Source organism: Sapajus apella, unplaced genomic scaffold (assembly GCF_009761245.1).
Source record: "Sapajus apella isolate SASKATOON/1434 unplaced genomic scaffold, GSC_monkey_1.0 scaffold34, whole genome shotgun sequence".
NCBI lineage: Eukaryota > Metazoa > Chordata > Mammalia > Primates > Cebidae > Sapajus > Sapajus apella.
In genome coordinates, this window is record NW_022436974.1 from 11841942 (window position 1) to 11867117 (window position 25176).

The 25176-nt window shown below is 39.9% G+C and overlaps 1 protein-coding gene and 1 pseudogene across 1 annotated transcript; one reads left to right on the forward strand and one right to left on the reverse strand.

Moving 5' to 3' along the window:
• Nucleotides 1–1602: 1602 nt before the first annotated feature.
• On the forward strand, nucleotides 1603–8609 carry LOC116563121 (tripartite motif-containing protein 51-like). The gene is made up of 6 exons (XM_032295674.1): nucleotides 1603–1797; nucleotides 2082–2177; nucleotides 4554–4784; nucleotides 5807–5829; nucleotides 6755–6852; nucleotides 7948–8609. Exons 1-6 carry the CDS (start codon nucleotides 1603–1605, stop codon nucleotides 8445–8447), a joined length of 1143 nt encoding a protein of 380 aa, XP_032151565.1. The 3' UTR covers nucleotides 8448–8609.
• LOC116563122 lies at nucleotides 3114–24426 on the reverse strand (annotated as a pseudogene).
• Nucleotides 24427–25176: the final 750 nt, after the last annotated feature.

Genomic DNA, 25176 nt, shown 5'->3' on the forward strand with positions numbered 1-25176 from the left:
TTACAGATTAGTTTGTATCCATTCAGGGTTCTCCAGAGAGACAAACCATAGTGTGTGTGTGTATGTATGTGTGTGTGTGTGTGTGTGTGTGTGTGTGTGTATACACACACGCATATATATATACACATACACACACACAGAGAAAACGCTCATCATTGTGTTACAGTTGCCTACAGTATACCATACAGTACATGTTGTACAGGTTTGTAGCCTAGGAGTAATAGGCTATACTGTATACCCCGTAGGTGTGTAGTAAGCTATACCATCTAGGTTTGCGTAAGTATAATCTATGATGTTCAAACAATAACAAAATTGCCTAATGCATTTCTCAGATATATCTGTCCTCACTCTACACATGACTGTACAGGAGAAGAAGCCTACCAGGGGAATTGATTTCCATGATTATGAAGTCTGAGAAGTTGAATATAGGCTGTCATTAAGCATGTATCCTGGAGATAACAATATCCTGGCAGAGAACAAGTTTAGGAAAGAGAAAACAAATTGCCTTCTCTCTACCCTTTTTCTTCAATCTGAACTACAAGCTGATTGGAAGGTGGCCACGTTCATTGAAAGCTGCTATTTTCCACTTAGCTCACCAACTCATACGTGTCTCTGGAAACACCTTCACAGACTCACCCAGAAAAAATGCTTCACGGATTCTCTATGTGTTACTTAATCCGGTCAAGTTGACACTTAAAATTACCCATAATGCCATAGTAATATAATTCTGCATATTTCAGTTTAAAAAATACTGACTGTACGTCAGTTCAGAGTTTCCTGAGTAGCCCAAGGAAGAAGTTAATTTAATCCAGAAGAAAAAAAAAAATCTTTGACTTATTTTCTCACCTAGTGAACCTAGATTGGTTTATTGCTGTCTTTTTGTTTATTTGGTCAGTTGGTTGGTTTTGGGGTTGTTTCTCTTTAAAGAGCCAGGCTTCTGGGTCCCTCTCTCTAAAAATGCATCATAGAGTCCTCTGACCATTTTCCATATTTTGTTAGCCAATGTCAATTTTTCTACTCCTGTCTCATAGGCATTCAGTAGTTATTTGAAAGAGGAATGGTGACAACCATGATTTTTTCTAGACCACTTAAGACTATAACCTAAGTTTCATATCAACATCCAGGGAAGAGGTATTTGAATAGATTTGCATTATGTTATAGACAGAAACTAGGAGTAGAAGTTGTGAGTCATCTAGTCAGTAATGTCTGCTATAAGGCCTGAAGACTCTCCTTGTGTATGACTTTTTCATTTTTGTCACAAAAGAAATAGTTTGTTAAGCTTTAATGAGCACTGTCAAGAAGAAAATTTAGCTATCACATACTATCACATGTTCACAGACCAACCCAGACCCCAAAGTGACATACTGTTCTCTCTTCTTCAGAAACATGAATTCTGTAATCTTGCAAATCTTGCACCGGGCAATCGCCTGTCCCAATTGCATGAACTGCTTGCTAGACCCAGTCACAGTAGACTGTGGACACAACTTTTGCAGGCCCTGTTTGTATGTCAGCTGGCCGGACATCCCAGCTCCTGCTCAGTGCTCTATATGCAAGATGGAGATAAGGTGGAGAGAACTTAAAACTAACACTGCTTTGAAGAACATGGCTTCCTGTATCAGAAAAGCCAGCCTCTGGCATTTCCTGAGCTCTGAGGAGCAAAAATGTGGGATTCACAGGAAGATAAAGAAGGTATTCTGTGAAGTGAACAAGAGCTTACTCTGTTTGCTGTGCTCCAACTCTCAGGAGCACCAGGATCACAGACACTGTCCCGTTGACTGGGCTGCTAAGGAATGCGAGGTAAGTGATGCCTCTGAAGATCTGTTTCTCAAAGCACACATAAAATTCTTGTAAGTGTATTTCCTTGGAGGTTGGATGATGCCATCTCTGTGTCCCTTTAAGCATCTCTATTATGAGCTTCCTTGGCTTCAAACCTCTCAAATCTGACAAACATGAAGAGAAACAAAGCAAACACCATTTTTTGTGGGCTGATTTGTCTCTCATTCTGGGCCCCTTTTGTATATCAGAGTGTGAATTATACTTTATTGTCTGTATTGGTTCTCTGAGTCATGGCTCTTTTACAGGAGAAGCTCATAAAGAAAATGCGGTTTTTATCAGAAAAAGCTTGTGAAAATCACAGAAACCTGAACATGGAAACCACAAGAACCAGAGGCTGGAAGGTTAGGACTGTAATACTGTCTTCTCTAGGAAATTATGGTGAACAAACGGGTGACTCTTAAAATAGGAACTTGATCTCAAACCATAGTGTTTCTGGAATTCAATTTAAAAAAGGAAAAAACAGTTGAGAAAAAGTAGCCTAATTTTTTTTTTATGCAGGGTACTTCGACTCCTTTGTTGGATTTCATATATATATATATATATATACACACACACACACATATGTATATGTGTGTGTGTATATATATATATACACATATGTATATGTATATGTACACATATGTATGTATATATACACATATGTATATGTATATATACACATATGTATATGTATATAAATATATATATGTGTGTGTATGTATATATATATAAATTTTATTACACTTTAGGTCTTTAGGTTCTGGGGTACAGGTGCAGAACATGCAGAACTGCTACATAGGTACATACATGGCAATGTGATTTGCTGCCCATATCCCCCCTTCACCTATATCTGGCATTTCTCCCATGGTATCCCTCCCCAACCTCCCTATTCCCCACCCCCCCGACAGACCCCAGTGTGTGATGCTCCCCTCCCTGTGTCCATGTGTTCTCATTGTTCAACACCCACCTGTGAGTGAGAACATGCAGTGTTTGATTTTCCGTTCTTGTGTCAGTTTGCTGAGAATGATGGTTTCCAGATTCATCCATGTCCCTACAAAGGACACAAACTCATCGTTTTTAGGGCTGCATAGTATTCCATGGTGTATAAATGCCAAATTTTCCTTGTCTAGTCTATCATTGATGGGCATTTGGGTTGGTAGGATTTCTATCCAAATCACAGGTGTTACCCCAGCATTCTCATCTGTTTTCATGCAAACCTGGAGTAATACACCAACCAATACAAGAAACTGGGCCATTTCACAGTGTTCCCCATGTGCTGCTTGGATAAATCCTGGGCATAAAAGTTATTTGGCAGTCATGGAAATTTCAAATGAACCTTCTGAGGCTGAGTCAGCCTGAATTGGAATCCTGGTGCACAAGTCTATTTGAAACGTGAGTTAAATTTCAGGCAGAAGGAGCAACAGCACAAATCTAGGGAAAGCATAAAATTAAGTATCTCAACTAATGATTACTGAATAATGCATAACACATGATGGGAAAAGTGGTGAGAAATATAGACCTGTGTCTTGATGAAGACATAAATATGCAAGAAATATGGAAACTAGTATTTAATAGACAACTCCAAAGACTTGAAGAATTCTAGAAATGATTTTCTCTTTGTGGATGTTTATCTTGAGACTATAATATGTAATATTAATTCATTCCAATATTAACTCATTGAATAATATTTTATGACTGCCTAGTGTCTGTCAAATATTAGAAAGTTTAGTAGCAAAGAAGAAAGGAAACATACAAATCTTGCAATGGAAATGAGAGAAGCAAAAGGTCACCATGCAGATACATGAAATACATGGTATGGTAGAGTGTAGTAGTGTCTTTGGAGAATAATCAAGCAGGGAAATAGAAAAGGAGCACAGAGGCCAGGGACTGGGGATGAGGGTTTGTGTTCTCAATAGAGTGGTCAGAAAGAAGGCTCATGGAAAAATTCACACTGAAACAAAATCTTAAAAAGGAGTTGTATGTGTATATATATATATGTATATGTTTGCCTTACTCTTATATATATGAATATATATATGTATGTGTATATATATATATGGATATACATGAGGAATATACATATATACACACAGATAAACATATTCATATATATCCACATATACCTATATATATATATATGGGTATATATATTAGAAATGTATATGGAAAGAATTCTAGGTATAGAAAGGGGCGTGCACAGTATTTTTTTGAGTTTATTTAGGGGTTTGAGGAACCACAGAGATGTGGTTGCAGATTAGAGTGAGTTTGGGAGAGAATATATGAAATCTTATTAGGATATGTTATGCTAGGTGAAACGCGCTGAAGTATCAATACTAGTCTGTGGTCATTTCATTATTTCTTATATAATGCTTTTACCTCTCTTGCCCCAGTTCTCCAAAATAGAAATAATGGTTTCCTATCTAGTCAATGTAGCTCTATAGTTTAATTCTTAAAAAAGAACTGTGTTTTCTTTCTTTAAATGTGGGTTGGATGAGAGAAATCAGTTTTTATGTAATTTTCTTAGAAAACATTTTATCATTCATCAAGAAAATGTAACTGGGCAAAAGCAACTATGTTGATATTAATGCAGAAAAAAGGAGAGAAATAAAATGTTGTGGAATCTGAGAACTGGCAAGACTGAGGGTTAAAATACTGGATGTTCAGGATGCTAAGAGGAATTGGTGAAATTCAAGAGAAGATGGATAAAACATTTCTATTTTGTCTAATTGTCGCTGTAGGATTATGTGAGTTTAAGGATAGAAGCAATCAGAGCTCAATATCAGAAGATGCCGGCGTTTCTCCATGAAGAAGGGCAACATTATTTGGAGAGGCTGCAAAAAAACGGCGAGGACATTTTTCAGCAACTCAATGAAAGCAAAGCCAGAATGGAACATTCGAGGGAGATGTTAAGAGCAATGTATGAGGAGTTGAAGGAAATGGGCTATAAACCAGATGTGGAACTACTTCAGGTGTGCACTGACCATGGGGTATCAGGATGCTGAACATTCATATGTAGAGGTGTTTTTCCTCTCTCCTGAAATTCATCTCCCCCTTTATTTCCATGATTTGTTTCCAAAAACACATTTCTTTAACTAATGCTGGTTTGGTGGGAGAGTATAACCCCTCCTAAATATTCTACCAGACAAAAGGTCCCTCCTACTATATCCACCAGCAACAAAACTTTGTAAAATGGTCAAGGTAACAGCCCCCAAAAATATTTCCCATCAAAAGTCAATGATATATTTAAAATATTTGAAAGTGGATACAATGAGAAGTGATTCATTCAGATTAGTTTGGAGACACTGCAAGATAGAGAATTTGGGGAAATCTAGAGTTGCATTAATAAAATTTTGTGGTCCATTCATTTTGGTAACAGGACTTAGGGAAAATTACTGAGTAGCTTCTTTATAGTTACAGCAGAGCATAGACACTGTGGGCCTCCTCTCACTTCACATGTATAGAAAATGTCTTCAAGACTTGGCCGGGCGCGGTGGCTCAAGCCTGTAATCCCAGCACTTTGGGAGGCCGAGGCGGGTGGATCACGAGGTCAAGAGATCGAGACCATCCTGGTCAACATGGTGAAACCCCGTCTCTACTAAACATACAAAAATTAGCTGGGCATGGTGGCGCGTGCCTGTAATCCCAGCTACTCAGGAGGCTGAGGCAGGAGAATTGCCTGAACCCAGGAGGCGGAGGTTGCGGTGAGCCGAGATCGCGCCATTGCACTCCAGCCTGGGTAACAAGAGCGAAACTCCGTCTCAAAAAAAAAAAAAAAAAAAAAAAGACTTAGACTTTATCAGGACACTAATTCATGACAACATTACAGACTAGGATTTTCATTAGAAAAAAAAATAGAAAATGATTTGCAGGAGGGAAAATAATAGGGAAATAATGTTTTCAGAAACTGCTTCCAAATCTCACACTGAACGTAGTGGAAGATGTATCTTGTGGAAAACACTAAGCCTTTCTATGTTTTTTTTTCCTTTTACAGGCTTTTGGAGACATATTATACAGGTGAGTGTGTACCAAGATTTTAGCACATGCTTTTTCAGTTTCCACAAATATCAAGCAGGAACTTTGATTCTGAGGCATAATTGATTCAGGTATTGATACTACCTTTTCCTGGTTGTATTTTCTCCATCCCCCACCCCATGTGGTCATCTATTATATTGTTATACACAGTGATTTTACTAGACGAGTTCAATGAACGTTCTGCAAAAACAAAACAATAAACAAAAAATAAGGAAGAATGAAAGAAAATGAACAGAACTATTCCTAATTTCCTTTTTATTGCTCAAAAGCCTGCATATTGGAAGGAGAAAATGCTATATTTTCTACATGGCTACAAAGTTGACCAGGGGAAGCCAGAGAGAAGGGGGGAAAGTATCTTAGCTGTGAAAAATGTTGATGATTTCTTCTTTACATATAAAATATAATTCTGAAAAATAGATGTAACAAACTGTCAGAATGTTACAACTGTGTAGACCTCCAGAAAACCTCAGCTATAAAAGGCAGATCTCCCTGCCTGGAGCAAGTTTCAACACTCCAGCCTTGAAAAGGAACTACCAGATGCAGCAGTCTTAAAAATAACCCCACTTTTCCAGACAGTGATTTCAGGAAAGTCCAGCGACGTCTGGAACCCAGAATTTCATTCTTGAATATTCTCCTGGTCTTAAGACTAATGATCCTTACTAATGTGGTGCAATAAGAAGAAAGATCAGATTGAATTCTGACTCAGATAGACTTTTCCACTGTGCTTGAAAATCAGGAAATGTGAATAAGAATGAACTTGAAAAAGAAAGTGATTGATAATTTTTGAATTAGCAAATGTGTAGGTTAAGGGATTATCGTGAAATGTCTTTTAAATAAAAGTAGTAATTTTTATTTTATTATCATCATTTTGGCTGTAGACGTGGTAACTTCATCTTTTTCCTTGCAGGTGTGAGTTACTGCTGCTGCAAGTGCCCAGGCCTGTGAATCCAGAGCTCAGTACAGGGCCCATCACTGGACTGGTGGACAAGCTCCGTGGATTCAGAGGTGAGTGTCAGCCCTTTGGCAGAATTCTCACAATGTATTACTTCTTGTTAGAATCATGAGGGTAATATTTTATCCTTCATCAGATTTTTATTTTCAGAAGTAAGTGAACAATCCGACTATGCAACCCTTTTATATCTGTCTTTTGTTTTATAGTACAATTTATAGCATGAAGAGTAAAAGATAGTGAAAAACAAATGTGTTCTGGGCTCACATGTGTTGAGTTATCAACTGGGTAAAAAGAATGACATGAGAAAAAAAAATTAAATACATAGAACAGTGCTCAGATGGAAGCTTAATCATCCAATGTTATGTTAAAAATTTACGTTTCTTTACTATATTTTATTTGAATTGTTAAAAACAGTTCTTTCTGGAAGAAAGAACTAGAGTTCACTGTAGTTTGTTGGAGTATTTGTATTTTCTTACAATAAATGCATATTATTCATATAATGTAAAAAATTGACTGAATATGTAAAAAGGAAGAAGAAATTATTTTATAAATACAAAGTAAAATTAGAAATGAAAATTTTAGTTTTGTTATAACATAAAGAGGTATGTGTAAAGTCTAAAATTTAATTTCAGTCTAGAGCTAGCAGGGAAGTCCCCAGAGTGACTGGCAAAACATTTTGTAAAAATCTGCCTTAAGTTACCACTTATAATTTGGACATAGAGACTTTTATCCAGTTATCTAGAGCAGGGTTTGAGTAAGTGAAAATTTTCCCATGGTTGTCAAAATTACATCAGTAGTATTTAAGAACAAGAAATATTTTAATAATGATGCTGATAACTAAAGGGCATTCAGGGCATATAATATTTCACTTTTACTTTGGAAATTGGATTAAAAGAGGTTGGTCTTATATTTGACTCTCAATTTTTGAATTTTCAATAAATTTTCAATGTCTGTTTTTAGAGTTTTCTTTTTCCTATAGAGAATATTAATCATCCTTATACTTTATTAGATGTCATAATCAAAATTGTCCTGTTCTTGTAACTTCAAATTTCTTGGTAAAGTGAGTTCTTGATAGTACAACTTCTCTCAAGAATTCTAAATTCTTTTATTTACATGTCAGTACTTTTTTTTTTTTTTAATTTTTGCAGTTGATATTACTCTGCATCCTGAAAGAGCCAATAGTCATATCTTTCTGCATGGAGATTTGAGAAGCATGAATGTTGGGTGTGACCCTCAAGATGATCCCCGTATCACTGCAGCACCTGGATGTTTTCTTTCATGGGGTGCTCAGACTTTCACATTTGGAAAATATTACTGGCAGGTTCACGTGGGGGACTCTTGCAATTGGGCTTTTGGAGTCTGTAACAATTATTGGAAAGAGAAGAGACAGAATGACAAGATAGATGAAGAGAAGGGACTCTTTCTTCTTGGATACGTTAAGGAGGATGTTCACTGCAGTCTCTTTACCACTTCCCCACTTGTGGTACAATACGTTCCAAGACCTACCAACGAAGTAGGAGTATTCCTGAATTGTGAAGATAGAACCGTGAGCTTTGTTGATGTTGATAAAAGTTCCCTTATACACACTATCACTAATTGCTCCTTCTCACCTCCTCTCAGGCCTATCCACTGCTGTAGTCACTTCTGAACAGAGACAAATCAGAAAGGTGCCCCCATGCTATGGGAGCAACTTTATCTCAGGAAGCTCTCTTTTTGTGCCTCATCAAAGAGGACAAATAATTTATAATTAATGTCTTTAGTTGCCTTCTAATGTCAAAAGGCTCAATATTATTTCTGTTGAATGAAAACACTAAAACAATGTACATTTGATTTTATTCAGTCATTTTTGGAAAATCATTACCCATGGTGCATGGCATAGAATATATTGTTTTTTTTTTTTTTAATTATTTCTGAATGTCAAGTCACAGAGAAATAATAGATGACAGAGGTGTCTAAAGTTAAAATCAATGGAAGAAAGTAGAGATACTGTGTTTCATGAAAAATACTTGGAATAAAGACTCAATGGTAACCTGGAAATATTAAACTTATCCATGGGTTTCATTTATGAATCTATACTTTGGGATAATCTCATTTGACCTCCTATACCGTGCTTTCCTTTGTAATTCTTACCTCACATACAAATACTCATGCATTATTAGAGTGCTGTTCTACAATGAAATTTACAAGGTGATCAGGACAATGCTGGACCAGGTAAATATTCAAATGGACATAACTGAATATTGACCCCTACCTCAAACCATACACAGTTCATTTCCACATGGATTCATGTTCTGAAGGTGAAGGGAACACAATAAAACATTCTCATAGAGAAAGATTTCTTAACCAGAACAAAAAAAGAACAATTCAGAAGGAAAATTTAGTTTATATGAAAAATGATGACTTCTGTGTTTCAAAATATACCATCTAAGAATTAAAATGCAAACCAAGTGTGGAGAAAAATATCCCAACATATATACAATAAAATACAAGTGTAGGCTTTGAGATATCAAAAATACATGTAGGCTTTCAGGTATCAAGGAATATATATTGAAGAAATAATAATAACCTTTCTTCAGGTATTTTAATAAGTCACAATGAATGAAAGTGGCTGGAGGAAAGAATGAATTGGGCTTTTAGTATTGTTCAGAAACAATAAAAATAAAAGGAGTGATTTATTTCATGGTTCTGAGAAGAGGGAGGATATGAGTTAATGTAGGTAGCTTATTGGTAGAATATATGAGTCAGGCTAGTCTCAGAGGCTCACGTCTATAATCCCAAATAATTTGGGAGACTGAAGCAGGAGGGTCACTTGAGACTAAGAGTTTAAAACCAGCCTGGCCATGAACATAGTGAGACCCTCATCTTTATTGTTAAAATAGTTTTTTACAAAAGAGATAAAACATGAATCAAAGTGAATACAGGAGGTGTAAGTGGAGGAGAATGAAGTTAGAGTAAATATGTCATCTAGGAAATCGATTTCCCTGCAGTGCAGTGTGTATCTATGGGTAGAGATGACCAGAGCTGAGTAGGAAATTCTGCATTCAGTTCCCCATAAGAAGAAAAACGACATTTAGTGAAACTTACAGAGGATGGCAGAAAGATTTTACAACAACTTCAGAAAAGCAAGAGAGCAAATGGTTCAGATACAAACACCTAAGAAAAATCTTTGAGATTTGGGAGACATATTGACCAAGTAAGTAGGTTTCCATGCAAACTGAGGAAGCATGAGAGCTATGAAAGGGATCAAGCCATTTCTAACAAAGTGAAGACACAATTTATGGAAACTCCAATTGTTGGCATGTGTATACATGTGGGTTTGACTGGCTATAATTTCCTGTTCTGCTTTATCAAAAATTATCCTTTTTCCTCTCTGTGGCTAATGAATGTATGTGCTTCTGGACTCAATGCAGTAGTTTTTGAAGCAGATCTATTTATGACTATGGATTTCAAGTCATAAAAACGTTGAGGTGCATGAACTAGTTTTTCCCAGGTGGTAGGTGAGTGAAGTAAGAAAAGAAGACAAGAAAGAGTTCCCACAAATGACACAATCCTATCCCATGAATGTGGAGTTACACTGCAATATGAGGAAAGGGTTTTAAAGATGAATCTCCCATGAATGATTATGTCTTTTTAAACACTGTGACGAAGACTTTTGTATTAGAAAGCTCAGTCGTATTTCCCTCTTTAAAGGAGTGAGTCAGAGCAGCAGCACATGCTCCAGTGTGTCAACTCAGAGATCAGTGTGGAACCCATCACTGGACTGATGGACAGATTCCACCACTTCCAAGGGTGAGTGTCAACCTGCTGAAGTGATGACCACACAGTGCCCTTCAGGCATGGTCTTCCTTTTTTTTTTGAGACAGAGTCTCACTCAGTTGCACAGGCTAGAGTGCAATGGGGTGATCTCATTTCACTGCAACTTCCACCTCTCAGGTTCAAGTGATTCTCCTGTCTCAGCCTTCTGAGTAGCTGGGATTACAGGCACCCACCATCATACCCAGCTAAATGTTTTTTTTTTTTTTTTTTTAATTTTTGTAGAGACAGGGTTTCACCATGTTGGCTGGTCTTGAACTCCTGACCTCAAGTGATCCACCCTCCTGGGCCTCCCAAAGTGCTGGGATTACAGGCATGAACCACCTCGCTCATCCTCAGGCATGGTTTTCTACAGGAAATTTTTTGTTCTTTATTAACCTTTCATCTTATAAAAGGGAACATTCTATAAATAGCATTTATAGCGTACTTAGAGATACAGTCCCTGTGATCGTATGGAAAAAATAAATGAAAGCTGGTGTAATGGTAAATGTGATTCAGCCCTGCCATAAATTTCTTACATAATGAGAAGAAAACTAAAAAAGGGTTCCTTGAGCCCCTGAAGCATTATCACATACAATGTAAGTTGTACACTGAGCTATATTAGTAGGTCTTAAATCAATATATTCCAATTTCAAGAGCAGTTAATTATGATACTAGGGTTAATAGTAATTTTTAAATAGCTTATTTTAGTGTTTCTCAGTAATTGCATTTTTAATGTATATTATACTTGATATAATCAGAAAAATTACATGAATAATCATAAAAAACTATGCCCCGTCCCAAGTATTCCTCCTCTTTCTCTTATGAAGGCAACAGTCATTGGATTTAGAAGCCAGTGTAAATGTAAGAAAATTTCATCCCTGGATTCTAAATCAATTACATTTACAGAGAACCAATTTCCAAATAAGCACACATTCACAAGTGCCAGGTGCCAGCACTGGCACATAAATTATTGGGGTCACAATTCAATTTATTACATCACTGAGCAAATAAAATAAGGTTGTCTTAAAATGCAGAGGATTCAGGTTTTTCTTGAAAAATAATACAAAGTTATATTCTGTTCTATATGTAGATTATATGCAGTGGCACAAAATATTACTAAAGTAATGTTTCCTATTCGCCTACTGTTGTCTGATAAAGTCCTTGAGACATTTCTTCAGATCTACAATTACTGAGTGAGAGGGAAAAAATTTTAAAAATTTATTGCATATTTGTATAACATCCTCCAATAACCTCACACAATCACATCAGTAGTATAAAAAGGTACACATTTCATTCTATCAGCAATATTGGACAGCATCATTTCTTAACATTTGCCAATTAAATAGTTTAATAATAGTTCACTTAATTACTTTGTAGAGAAAATGAATATCTCTTTATTAATGCAATGGAAGTCCTTAATTTTCACTCAGAAATATGTTCCAATTTAAATAATCAGAATGTAAACAAATATATACAAAATTTATTGACTTTCTTAAAGAATCTTTCAGATTTTTAAATAACATATAAAACTAATTATAACTATAGACATTTAAATTATTTATATAAGTTATATAAAAGGTATGTATCTGGGAGTATATTCTTATTTAAAAATAAACATTTCTTTTTAAATAGAAGTTTGTTCTCATTAACAAAAGACCATAAAATATGAAAAGAAAGGTGTTTTTTTCAAAAAAAAATCAGTAAATTTTTACTATTCCAAGAAATATAGTCTGCACATTTTTCTGTACGTGTTTTCCTCGATGTACATCTTTGTCCATAGGATTTTTTTCTTTAATTTCCAAAATAAGTCACACGTTTTACTGTACTTTAAGAATAAAAATTTATTTAAACATCTTATTAATTTAGGTTTTTCCAACTAATATCCCTGTTATTCGATATATTCATTACATTATTAGTTACTTTAGATATAAAATTTCTAAATGGTAGAAACCTGTTTTATAAATAAGAAACCTGATACTGTCAAACTCTAATTTTATCAATGTACAATGTATGCATGTATCCAAATATCATGTGTACCTCATAAAAATGTGCAACATTTATATATTGATTAGAAATTAAAATTTAAAAAATATTTGTTCAAATATGTTGTCATTTAAATAAAGGTATCATTTTGATTAGTTTGAATTTAATCAAAATGCTTTAAACAAAATTATCTGAATTTTTTTTTTTCTGTGCAGTACCCATTGCATCTCCCTAAATTTAAAAGAAAATCAGCCAGAAGTGCCAGACATGGAGCCTCTACTTCTCTTTTTCCCAAACCATCCGCAATAATCATTAGCATTTTGATCTTCAAATCTAAAGCCTGGTAAAAACTGATCAGTATTGAGGGATTTACATGTCCATGAGGAAGGTGTATGGTAGAAGATCCTAGATTGCAGTGAAGAAAGGGCAGAAATTATCAAGGAATTGAATAATGTATTTTCAAATATCATATCAAAATGCGGTCAGATGTGTAGGAGCAGAAATGGGAATAGATATTGGGCCCCAGAAACTCAAACATGAATTTGAATGCAGGTGTTCTTTAAAAATCAATGACAAGATAAACCAGCACCAGAGGGTGTTTATGGTGGGTTATTTTCAGAGATTAAACCTTGACTTGATTAATGACGGGAAGGTAAATCTGTGTATATCAGAAACCTAATCAGAGAGGGGCTTTACGCTTCCTATAATACAATGGCATCCAAAATGCAAAGTTTATTCTTTTGGAGGCACTGGGAATTTACTAGAACGTGAAAACCCCAGCAAACTGCAACTGTCATCCAGAAAGCCCAGAGGACACAGAGCTCCGGAGCGGAATAAATGAATTTTTCTGCAAACACTGTTAAGACCACTTATAGAGTCTTCAGGTGGGTATTTCTCTTATTTTCTTTCCTTGTTTATGCAAACTGTGAACTTCTGGAGGAAAAGTCCTAGATCTTATGCAATTTTATCTGGAGCATGATATTTACAAGTTGATTGAAAATCTTTAGTGTAGAATATGAAAAGTGCCATGTTGTCGGCAACTTCAGATGGCAGCCTTGATCTACAAAGTTTTTAAAGTGCTCAACAGCACTTTTTAATTTTCCTAATATTCAATTGCAATTTTTGTTTTTATAAAGGTATTTTCAGTTTACAAAATCTATTTTGTTGTTTGAAACTTTTTTTTTTTAAAGCATCTTGTTATTTTTGATATTTTTATTACTTGTGTGACTTTGTGAAGCTATATGAATTTTTTATTTTTTTGAGAGAAGGTCTGGCTTTGTCACCCAGGCTGGAGTGCAGTGCTACAATCAAGGCCCATTCCAGTCTCGATCTCCTGGACTGAAGACATGTTCTCACCTCAGCCACCAGAGTAGCTGGGACTACAGGCATGTACCACCATGCCTGGCTAAAATTTATTTTTGTAGAGCTGAGGTCTCTCTATGTTACCCAAGCGGGTCTTGAACTCCTGAGCTCAAGCAATCTTCCTACTTCAGCCTCCCAAAATGTTAGGATTGCAAGCATGAGCCACTGTGTCTGGCCTTATACAAATTCTTGGTTTTCCTGGTTTCATTTCTTTTCTTTTTCTTTTTCTTGAGATGAGGTCTCACTCTGTCATCCAGGCTGGAGTGCAATGGCATAGTCTCAGCTCACTGCAACCTTCACCTCCCAGGTTCAAGTGATTCTCCTGCCTCCACCTCCTGAGTAGCTGGGACTACAAGCACCTGTCACCACACCTGGCTAATTTTTGTATTTGTAATAGAGGCCAGGTTCCACTATGTTGGCCAGGATGTTCTTGAACTCCGGAGCTCCTCCGCCCACCTCAGCCTCCCAAAGTGCTGCGATTACAGCCTGGAGCCACTGCACCTGGCCTTCTCCTTTTTATTGTTTTTTCAGAGATAGGCGTCTCACTTTGTTGCCCAGGCTGGTCTTGAACTCCTTAGCTCAAGCAGTCCTCCTGTCTTGGCCTCCCAAAGAATTCAGATTACATGAGTGAGCCACCATGCCCAGCCCCAGTATTACTACCTAAGTAATGGAACAGCAACGATTAAATGACCTAATAGAATTGTGAGGAGAAAAACAGGAAGTGTAAAACACTTGCACATTAGTTTCCTACGGCTGCTGTAAAAAACTCACAAATAAACAATAATTTACTCTCCCACAGTTCTGAAAGTCTGAAGTTTAAAATCAACACGTTGACAGAGTTGGTTCCCTCTGGGGATTCTGAGGGGAAATCAACTCCCTGCCTCTCTGCTAGCTTCTGGTGGCTGATTCTTCCTTTTATTTCTTCTGTGAGGATACCAGTCATTGGACATAGGTCCCAGCCTAAATCCAGATTGATCTCTTTGGGAGATCATCAAGTTAATTGCATCTGCAAAGATCCTATTTGCAAAAGGACATATTCACAGGTATCAAGGATTAGGACTTAGACATACATTTTCAGAGGCCACTTTTCAACTGACTACAATTTGAAAAAATGTCTGGCTCATAGAAAGGCTGCATAACAACACAGCACCACTGTATTTCCATTTCCTCTGCTTTACACACATCATCTTACTTTTAGGATTGGAAAGACAGAATTTTTTCTTTCCTAGACCCAGATTCTGAATATTCCACATTTCTTTTCTAATGTCAATTTTATGTGATTTCCCCTTTTTCTAAGTTAGAATATGTCTTATATTTATTTTTTTAAATCATCACTTACAAAATAATTGAAAGTTTAATACCACTTTTCATTTCTGAACCATTTGAAAGTTTTCATCTTAAATGCAATGTGTGGAATTATTTATTTCTTCATTTCTTTTTTTTTTACTTTTCTTATGTAAATGTTACCTTTTCTTCTTTTTCTTTTACATTTTTTATTATTTTACTGTAAGAAAGTGTTTATTTAGCAAGTGAGTTTTTATTCTTTAACCACAATTCTCCCACAGTTTTACATTATCAGATTTTTTCCATATTTTTTAAACATTAGATATATGACTTTTAGAAGTTAAGAGGGAATAACTTTTTTTTTACTGTCAAATATCATATTATAATTAACTTTAAGGTTATTAACTTTCTGATTATCAAAAATTGAAGCTGCTGGGAATCCCAAAATAGCCCTGAGTTCTGAATAGGAACATATCTTTTATAAACTATAACAATACTCTCACCTCAAAATAAACACTGTGAAATTTAAACAACTGTATCTGTACTCAGTATCTTTACAATACTCAGAAACTTACTGCATTTTTGGAAATGACAATGCAAATAGGTTTACATTCAGAAAAGAGAGCTCATACTAAGAGGACCTAACTCAAAACCTGAAACTCTGTGCAGGAATCTGTTCAATCCTTAAAACAGTCACAAAGTTAGCCGGATGCAGTGGCTCATACCTGTAATCCCAGCAGTTTTGGAGGACGAGGTGGGCAGATCACAAGGTCAGGAGTTAGAGACCAGATTGACCAGCATGGTGAAACCCCATCTCTACTAAAAGCACAAAAAATTTGTGTGCACCTGTAATCCCAGATACTCGGGAAGCTGGGGCAGAGAATTGCTTGAACCCAGGAGGCAGAAGTTGCAGTGAGCTGAGATCATTCCACTGCACTCCAGCCTGAGCAACAGAGCATGACTGTCTTAAAACAAAACAAAAAAAACAGTCATACAGTAATTTTTGTTAAAACCACAGGTCCTTGGACACAACAAAGAGAATCCAGCACATTGGCTTTTACTGTTCATCTGAATGGGGTGTAATTTTCAGATTTCTTAGGATGACCCAAAGGCTAGTGGGGTTGCCAGTCATCTTTCTGGGCCTCTCCTAACCTTTTGTAGTTTTCATCAAGTGTATCCATAGCCATGCAGTTCTAAACCAGCTTCTAGAACTTTGTCTCAAAAACTGGTGTTAAGGTGCCTGCATACTTACCTCCCAAAATTCATAAAGCATCAGGCCAACACGGACCATTGCTTTACCTGACGGATGGCTTCATTGTTTTCCTTTAGCTTAGAAGGATGTAGTATTATGACAAAACAGTTTCATCAAAAACTATACTTTGTTAGCATTGATGAGAGTACCTAAAACATAGGCAGACTTGGGGAAATACCAGAGATGTTGATTCTGAGGGTAACCTTCAGCCAAATATCAAGGACCATAGGCTGAATGACTGAGGAGCCCTTCCAGGGGAAACAATCCTCTTGCCTCTGGGACTCTTGGGTCCCTCTGTGCAGCCAAGACAGGTCAGAGGCAGAGATGGTCTCGACCTGGCCAGATGGGTTCTATACGAGCCGCCTGGGTCAACACTGCCTTTCAATAAAGACGTGGGCTATGACGACTCCAGCCATGTGCTGTGCCACAGTGAGCAGAATGCTCATAGTGGGTCCTCGGGCCATACGAGACGCCACTAAGTACACTGAACAACATGCCATCAAAACAGTTCCCATCTGACACTGGCCTCTACTAGCAAATCTGCTTCCTCATGGCAAAAATGAGAAGTACTGGGCCAGCAGCCATGAGCACAGCTGCAGAAGCTGCCTGGACCTACCCCATGGGTCAAAGGGAAGGGCTGCCCACAGGCAGGCTGCTGCTAGAGCGAGTCTAGAGAGGGACAGGTGAGAGTCTGCAGTCCAACCAGGAATGACCCTTTTTTCAGGTAGCGCTGGCACGTTTTCAAAATCCAGTCTTTCCACAGAGGCCACACCAAAGCTCCCAGGAGGTCAGGCTTCCCAGTGCCATCAGAGCCCTCGTGCAGCTGTCATTTTTCCTTGAGCTACATATACTGGCCAGGTAATGGCAGCTTCCAGTCACAAGGCAATTGGCCAGCTCACCTTCAGATTTGCCAGAAAATTCTGTGTCCTGCCCCACACTTGCTGGCTCAGCAGGTTTTTCAAAATGCAGGCATCTGTGGAGCTGTTTTGTGGACACCAGGAGCATCACTGACAAGTCCTGTGCTGGCCCCAGGGTATCCTGTGCACCTGGATAAGGCTGGAACACATTGCTAGCAGGGCCCCAACATGTCCATTCCAGAACAGCGTGGGACCTGGAGAAATTGCCAGTCATTTGCTGTCCTGCCATTGCTGTTCCACACATCCCTGGAGACTCTGAGCATGGGTTATGGCGAGGTAGTCGCTGGGCAGGACCAGAAAAGTCCATTTTTGACATGAAGCAGCAGACACCCAAGGCTTAGGGTAGAAGTGGGGGCTTCATACCACTCCCAGTGCCAACTTCCCATGGCAGAAACAGGAAGGAATGTCTGGCAACCCACCATGGGTCAGATGCCACATCAGCCCGAGCAGAAGCTTCCTGACCCAGGTTGTTCCAGTGACAATTAGAGGTGCTGGGGAAGGTGGAGCCCTTTGCGGGGACTCAGGATGGGTGTCCTGGAAGTGCCACATAAAGGGCACTGAGGCTTCTCAAAATCCTTGTGTTAGAGCTGCAGCTCTCGATGCTGGCTACAGTGCAGTCACCTGCAGAGCTTTAGGACAGGCCCAGGACTCAGCTCCCTGGACCAGTGCCTTAAGAACTTCCACAGCAGGGGTAGCAGGCTTTGAGAAGCGTGCTTGGGAGACCACATGGCACTGCCCGGCTGGGTCCTCAGCTGGCAGAGGTGAAGGTGGGGTTTGTGGTGACTTGGTAATGCTGTGAGTTATGTATGTGTGGCAGGAAAGTTCCATAATGCCAGAGAAGTCAGGAAAGTCAACCCCCAAAGATAACCAGTGTCAGTCACAGTTCTCCTCTCCTCAAGAGGATGTGGCCAATCCCAACACCTTGGCCACGAGGGTGACCTACAGTGAACTAATATCTGCAGTTCTCAAAAACTCACTGCAATTTGATCTTAAATGTTGTATCATCAATGCACCAATCTCCCGTTAGCCTGGGTGCAGTCTGCAGTCCTGTCCAGGGGGGGTTTTGGAGAGGCCAGTGCAACATCCCTGGTTGCTCGATGCATGATGGTGCTAAGTGGAAGGGAGTAAGAAGGCTGTACCAGCGCTGGCCACGTCCTGAGACAAACACCCTGCATCACGAGCTATTTAGGGTTATTATGGTCATAGTACAGACCCTCCAAATAGGTCTGTGATCGTGTGAGTCCAAGTATTTAAATTAATACTGAAATAAACTGCATATGTGACAGATACTCTACAACCCACATGGTCAGTCATTATAATTAGTAACTTCTGCCTGTGTTTCCAGCTTTTGTGACCTGCCTTGCCAAATTAGAATGATACAAATCTGATAATCAATAATACAACATTATGCAGAAAAAGTCCTTTTATAAATTCTAATCCAGTCACTGAGAAAGGTGATATCCATATCACTTTGGAGATAAAAGTGTGCACCTAAAACTGTCACTGAGACCTTGTGACCCAGGGCAAATCACACCCATGCCCTGCTCTGCCCAAGGCTCCACGTCTCGGAAATTCTATGACATCAGTATGAGGATGAACTAAACACCAAGTGCAGTCCTCAAAGAAAAAAATAAAAGAAATACCCACACAAGGGACTCTTTGGAACTGAGTCTGGAAGAGGGGGGCTGCCTTGTCCAGTCCAGGAGAATTTGCCAATAACAAGTTTGCTTTCCATTCCATCCTCATCACTGATTCTAAAAATTGCCTCCTCCCCATTCCTGTAATTTGCATCATTCTGAGCTGCTTACACTTGTTGCATCTTTTTTACATTTTAAGGATACATGGATTTGACTTACGTAAGAGCACATATGGCTTAACTTTGTATTTCTGGTAATCATTTCTGAAATCTGTCCCATTTTATCAAATGACAGTTTTTTCTCATATCTATTTTTAATATGTTAAAGATTTTATATCCAGTTTATCTAAAACCCCTTGCTTAAAATGAGTTTAATTCTAGTAAACATACATGCTTGTCTCTACATTGTTTTATAATTTGATGATATAGCATTTTCCCCAATATATGATTGTATGGATAAGACTTTTAAAAACATACAATGAATTCTGATCTCTCTGTCACACTTGATCACGTGGCTGAATGAGTCCATGTCTCCATTGAATGGAAATATCTGCCATCACTTAATCTAATTAATAAGAACATCCAGTGTGCACATACACCCACGATGAGAAGAAAAGTCCAAAACAAACAGCCAAAAAAGGGAGAATCCCATAATTTCTGAGTGAACTCATACCGATATCATAAATATTTACTGCTAGAAACAGTATTTTAAACAACGTCTTCAGGCAAATGTTAAAACTGCCTTGGAAATAAGGGGCCCTACCACCTGTAAAACTTGGCAAATTTAATAAATAATGATTAAAAATACAAAATTACACAGAAAACAGCCTTTAACAAATTGACCTTTAAAATAATCTGAATTGAGGTTCTCTAAAGGGAGCCTTTTAGACAACGTGCCCGCTAGGTGTACTGATTGCTGGGGGGATATTGTTAGGGGAACCGATGTGGCTCCCCTAGCCCGCTTCTGGGAGCAGCCTGGACAGACAGCTTAGAAATGGTCTTGGCCTGGTGGTCCTGGGAACTGCGGTGGTGTGATGTGAAGCGGGGTCGCCTCCCACTCCACGCCCAGCCCTGCGCCCTCGCCCTGGCCCGCTCCCCCCACCTGACACCCGCAGGTCCTCAGGTCCTCTTCTTCAGGGCGGCGGGTGCCTCTTCTGCGCCGCGGCCCGGCGGTTCTCGTGGGTCCCCTCCGCCTTCAGCTTCTCCTCCTTGGCCCTCTTGTAAGGTCACTTGAGCCACAGGTGGCCGCTGTCCTGGTGCTGCCCTTCCGCGCAGTCCCCGCGGGCTGGAAGGTGGGCGTGGGCGCCTGGCTGAGGCCGACCCCCCGGCACCACCACGCCCGGCTGCACGCTGCTCCGCCGCAGGCGCTGCAGAAGCAGGAGGCTGGGCTTCCGCGGGGCGGGGCGGCGGGACCCCGGGACCCCGGCACAGGGGCAGGCCGGAGGCTGGCTAGAGGGGTGCCCTCCCGGCACGCCGCGCTCCGCGCTGCGCGCTGCGCGCTGCGCCCTCTGCCTCGCCCGCCTCCTCCGCCTGGGGCGCACGCGCCGCCGGTATTTCCTGCACCGCCAGCCGCCTGTTCCCCACGCACCGGGGGCTCTCGAGGCAAACGGTTGGGCACACGATGGCCACGGCGGGGCTGTTAGAGGCTCCTGGTCGTCCTGACCACTTGGTCCGGGGCGCCTCGGTCCTCCGGACCCCGCAGGGACCGCGGCGTCAGCGCGGAGGGCAAGCAGTCCCGGAGCCTCTGCAGGTGGTTCTGGGAGCCCGCGGGCTTGCGCGCTGTCTCCGGGGCAGACGGCGGCTCTGGCTGATGCTTTTCCCGGAACCGCTCCGGGCAGGGGCGCTCCAGCAGCCTGTGCATGAGGCGGACGTGTAAGTGCCCACTCCTGCCGCGACGTCCCACGGCGGGTCCCTCGTGTGAACATGGCCCCTGCTAGCATCAGGGCTCGGATGCAATCCGTTGGACCCTGCATGGCAGCTTTCAAAAGGGCGCTGAACCCGAACGCGTCCCTCCGTTCAAGGTTAAGACCGCGGACATAGTTCAACAAGTAGGGGTGATGACAGCGTGCCCTGATTGGGTCCGAACAGCCTCTTCAGTAACACAGCGCAGGAAAGTCATGGACAGATGCTCAGCTGCTTTCTTCATTTTCGCTTTAATTCCATGATGCCTCTGTGCCCTTCTGACAACATCCCTCCTGGGGTCTGTGGCTCTGCTGCTCTTCAGTGCCCAGAGAGAGGGGTCCCTGGCCGTCATCAGGCATGAAAACCTCAAAGCTCGCTTCCTCACCGTGGGGTCCCTGGGCCAGCGGCATCAGCCTCACCGCGAAATCTGTGGATCAGCCCATTCTTGTTCCCTACCCCAGGCCTATTCAAAGCAAGACTCCAGGGGCAGGGCCTGGCAGCCTGTGTTTCCACCAGATCTGTGTTAAAGCTCGGAGGAGCCAGCCCAGGTTATGCTAACGCCGGAAGCGCAAGGTTGAGAGCCAGTGTCTATTGCACCCGTGCCCACGGGGCCGGGGCAGCTCCTGCCTGCGGCTGTGATCAGAGCTGTGTTCTCCTCGCTGTCTTGCCGGTTGACATCAACGTGGGGGCACTCAGCTAAGGCCACCACGGATCCAAAAACCAGTGGTAGCAGGCGATAATAAGGCTGGTGCGGCCATTGCGGTCATTCTCCTGAGCCACCTTGACGCTCACCCCATGCGGCACCAGCGGCCGCAGCAGCACCCCCGCCTCCGTGACGCCCTCCAGGACGCTCTCCGCGCTCTCGGCGCGGTGCTCCTCCTCGTCCGGGAAAGAGTAGAAAGAGTCATCCAAGGCGATGCTGTCGGCGTAATGCCAGTTCCAGACGTCCTGGAATACTTCATAGTCAGCACTGGAGTCCTCGACCTGCGCTCCCCGGGGTGGGAATGGCGGTGTCGGGGTCATGCAGCGCCTCCTGCCACCTTTCGGTGGTGTCCAGATCAGCAGCACCCATGCGGCCGGGGGGGGGTGTGGGAGGATAAGGGTGGGAACCGGGGCGGGCAGGGAGAGTGGGGTGAGAGGCGCAGGCTGAGGTCCCTACTTTTGGCTTCTGTGTCCCGAGAGAAGCCATGGCTTACTCTCTCCAACCCGGCGGAAACCAACCTTCCTATATATGATTAAGTTTGTTTTTAATTTTAATTTTCTAAATTACTTCTGATTTCGAGATTAAAAATTAAACAATTTTCCATTTTATGCTCTTTTAAATTTTTCACAATTTATTTTAACGCTTTGGTTCTTTTGTATATTTTAATTATTGTAATTTATATCCTCAGTTATTATGGAAAATTTTTATAAAAGTATTGTTTACATAAAAAAGATTATATGAACTACTACTTATTCCCTCCTCTATGTCAAATATGGACTTTAATTAAACTCTAATATTTTAGAACACTTAATGTTTTGAGACTTTTGTTACTTATGTGACATTATAACTATTATTCTTCACTCTTCTAGTGAATTTTTAATGTCATTCAAAGGGTACATCTTTCTATACTGAGAATTAAACATAGCTCTCAAAGTATTCTTCTGAGATATTTAGAAGCTCATTCACAGTATTCCACCTTCCACTGGCATGTTCTCCTTTCCATCTAATGCATACTTCCCCCCACAAAGTCCCCATGTTATACTCCTTATTCACCCTCCATTCAAGATGTGATTTTATTTATTTATTGAGATAAAGTCTTACTCAGTCTGTCGCCCTGGCTACAGTGCAGTGACATGCTCTCCCCTCACTGCAATCTCTGTCTCCCAGGTTCAAGTGATTCTCCTCCTTCAGCCTCCTCAGTTGCTGGGATTACAGGCATTTTCCATCATGCCTTGCTAATTTTTGTATGTTAAGTAGAGACAAGGTTTTACCGTTTTGGCCAGGCAAGTCTTGAACTCCTGACCTCAATTCATCTGCCTTCCTAGGCCTCCCAAAATGCTGGGATTACAAAAACAGCAACTAAATCCTGGAATGATGACTGGGAACTTGCCTAGAATCTACAGTGATTATCCTCCTTATAACAAAGCAGAAAGCCTCCCTCAGAATTATCTGGGCTGTCATCACTCATTGTCCAGACCTGTTAACAGACTCCTGTAACCCAGAGCTGAGAGTCTCAGATGTGCTCCTCCAATAATGAAGTAGAAGGCCTGAGATTCCACGTAATAGTATCCTTGAGTCCCTGGAGATTTTTAAGTTTCAAGAATACATAGATCCTATGAACTTTATGGTTTCTAAATCTCAGATTATGTGAGGTGTTTGGACAAAGTAACTTCAATGGTGATATCCACCATTGGATATCAATATAAAGAAAATCGACATAAAGAATCAATATCAGAAAATCAATATAAAGAATTATAATCTCAAAGTCCAGAATGAGAAAAAGATGTTTTCATATAGCATCCTTGTAACTGTCTGATTTTTCTGTAGATATAAGTACTAGAGGACAAGCTTTGCCTGCTGTAGCTGGCCTAGACATATGTAGATGTATTAATTGTGGAAGGAAGAATTATGCCTTTCGGGATGCCTACATAAAATATTGAGTTGCTGATTTGAGACAAGTTCTCACTCTGTCACCCAGTTTGGAGTGCAATAGCGCAGTCAGAGCTCACTGCAATCTCAGACTCCTAGACTCAAGCAATCCTCCCAACTCAGTCTCCGGAGGAGCTGGGACAACAGGTGCACACCACCACGCAAGGCTAATTTCCTTTTCCGTTTTGGTAGACATAAAGTCTTACTATGTTGCCCATGCTGATCTCAAACTCCTGGCCTCAAGTGATTTTTCTGCCCTTGGCCTCCCAAAGTGCTAAGATAATAAGTATGGCCACTGTACCCAGATTTAGATCACATTTTTTAATACACATAGCTGTCCAACTAAAAATATTTTATTACAATTCTCTTAATTCAGCAAAGCAATATTGTTACTGACCCAGTCTTCACTTAATTTCAGATTACATACAAGAAGACAATTACCTTTATTTTTAATCTTATGTTTTATTTTATATTTTCAATATGTTGTTTGAGATACATATACATAATGAAGTGATTACTATAATCAGGCAGATTAACAAACCCATCATATCACTTAGCTATGCTTCTTTTTTATGATAAGAGCACCAAAAATCTGGTCCCTCAGCATATTTCCCAATACAACATAAGATTATAAAAATACCTACAGGTTGTACATCAGACTCATTTATTCTACATTATTGCACCTTTACAACTTTTGCCCTTCATCTACCCATTTTCTTCCTACCACTCTAACCAATGTAATCACCTTTCTACTTTCTGTTTCTATGTATTCAATTTTAAGAATGGATTTCAAATACGAGTGAGGCCATAAAGAATTTTTCTCTGTGTCTGTCTTATTTCACTTAGGACAACTACCATTTCCATGTCTCCTAAATTTAGTACAGAAATAGAGTACTAGTCAAGGATATGTCTCAGTTTTGTTAGATTATTTTTTCCTATTTACTCTCTTTGTCAATTTTTTTCTTTTTTCAATTAGAAGAATCAAAATTCTTGAATTAAAAATCCTGTAACCGGGCTATTGATAAATAATTTGTTTTATGGATTAAAAACCCAGGAAGTTCAAGATTTCTGAGTTAATGATTGACAATGTTCTTAGTGGTCTCTCTTTATTTCAATTGTAAGTGAGTCTTGGTGATAATCTAACATAAATCCTGAATGGTGAAGAGAATAAATAAATTAGGTGTCCCTAGGAGCATCAATAGAATAAGAATCTCTTGGTTAAATGGCAGAGAAAATATGCTAAATAGATACAGAAACGCTTTCATCTTCCAAAATCTGAGTCAACTACTAAATGACTGTAAAGTCTTGAATTCTGTCTTTCTGTAAAAGTATATCTAAGCTAAATTAGAAGAATGTCAGTGATTTTTTTTTTTTTTTTTGAGAACTAGGAACAAATAAGATAATTAAAGTAGGCGGCATTGACTGTTGCCTAGAGAAGTTTTAGCATCAACAGAAAAGCTCAGGAAACACAGGTGAAAATCAGAAAGGAGTGCTGGTTTGAAGTTCTAAGGGGAATAATTTCATCATCTCAAATCACTTGGAAAAAAGCAGCAAGTCCAAAGGAAGCCGGTGATAAGCTTTCTCTCTGCGAACTCCTGCTATGCTGCATGAACT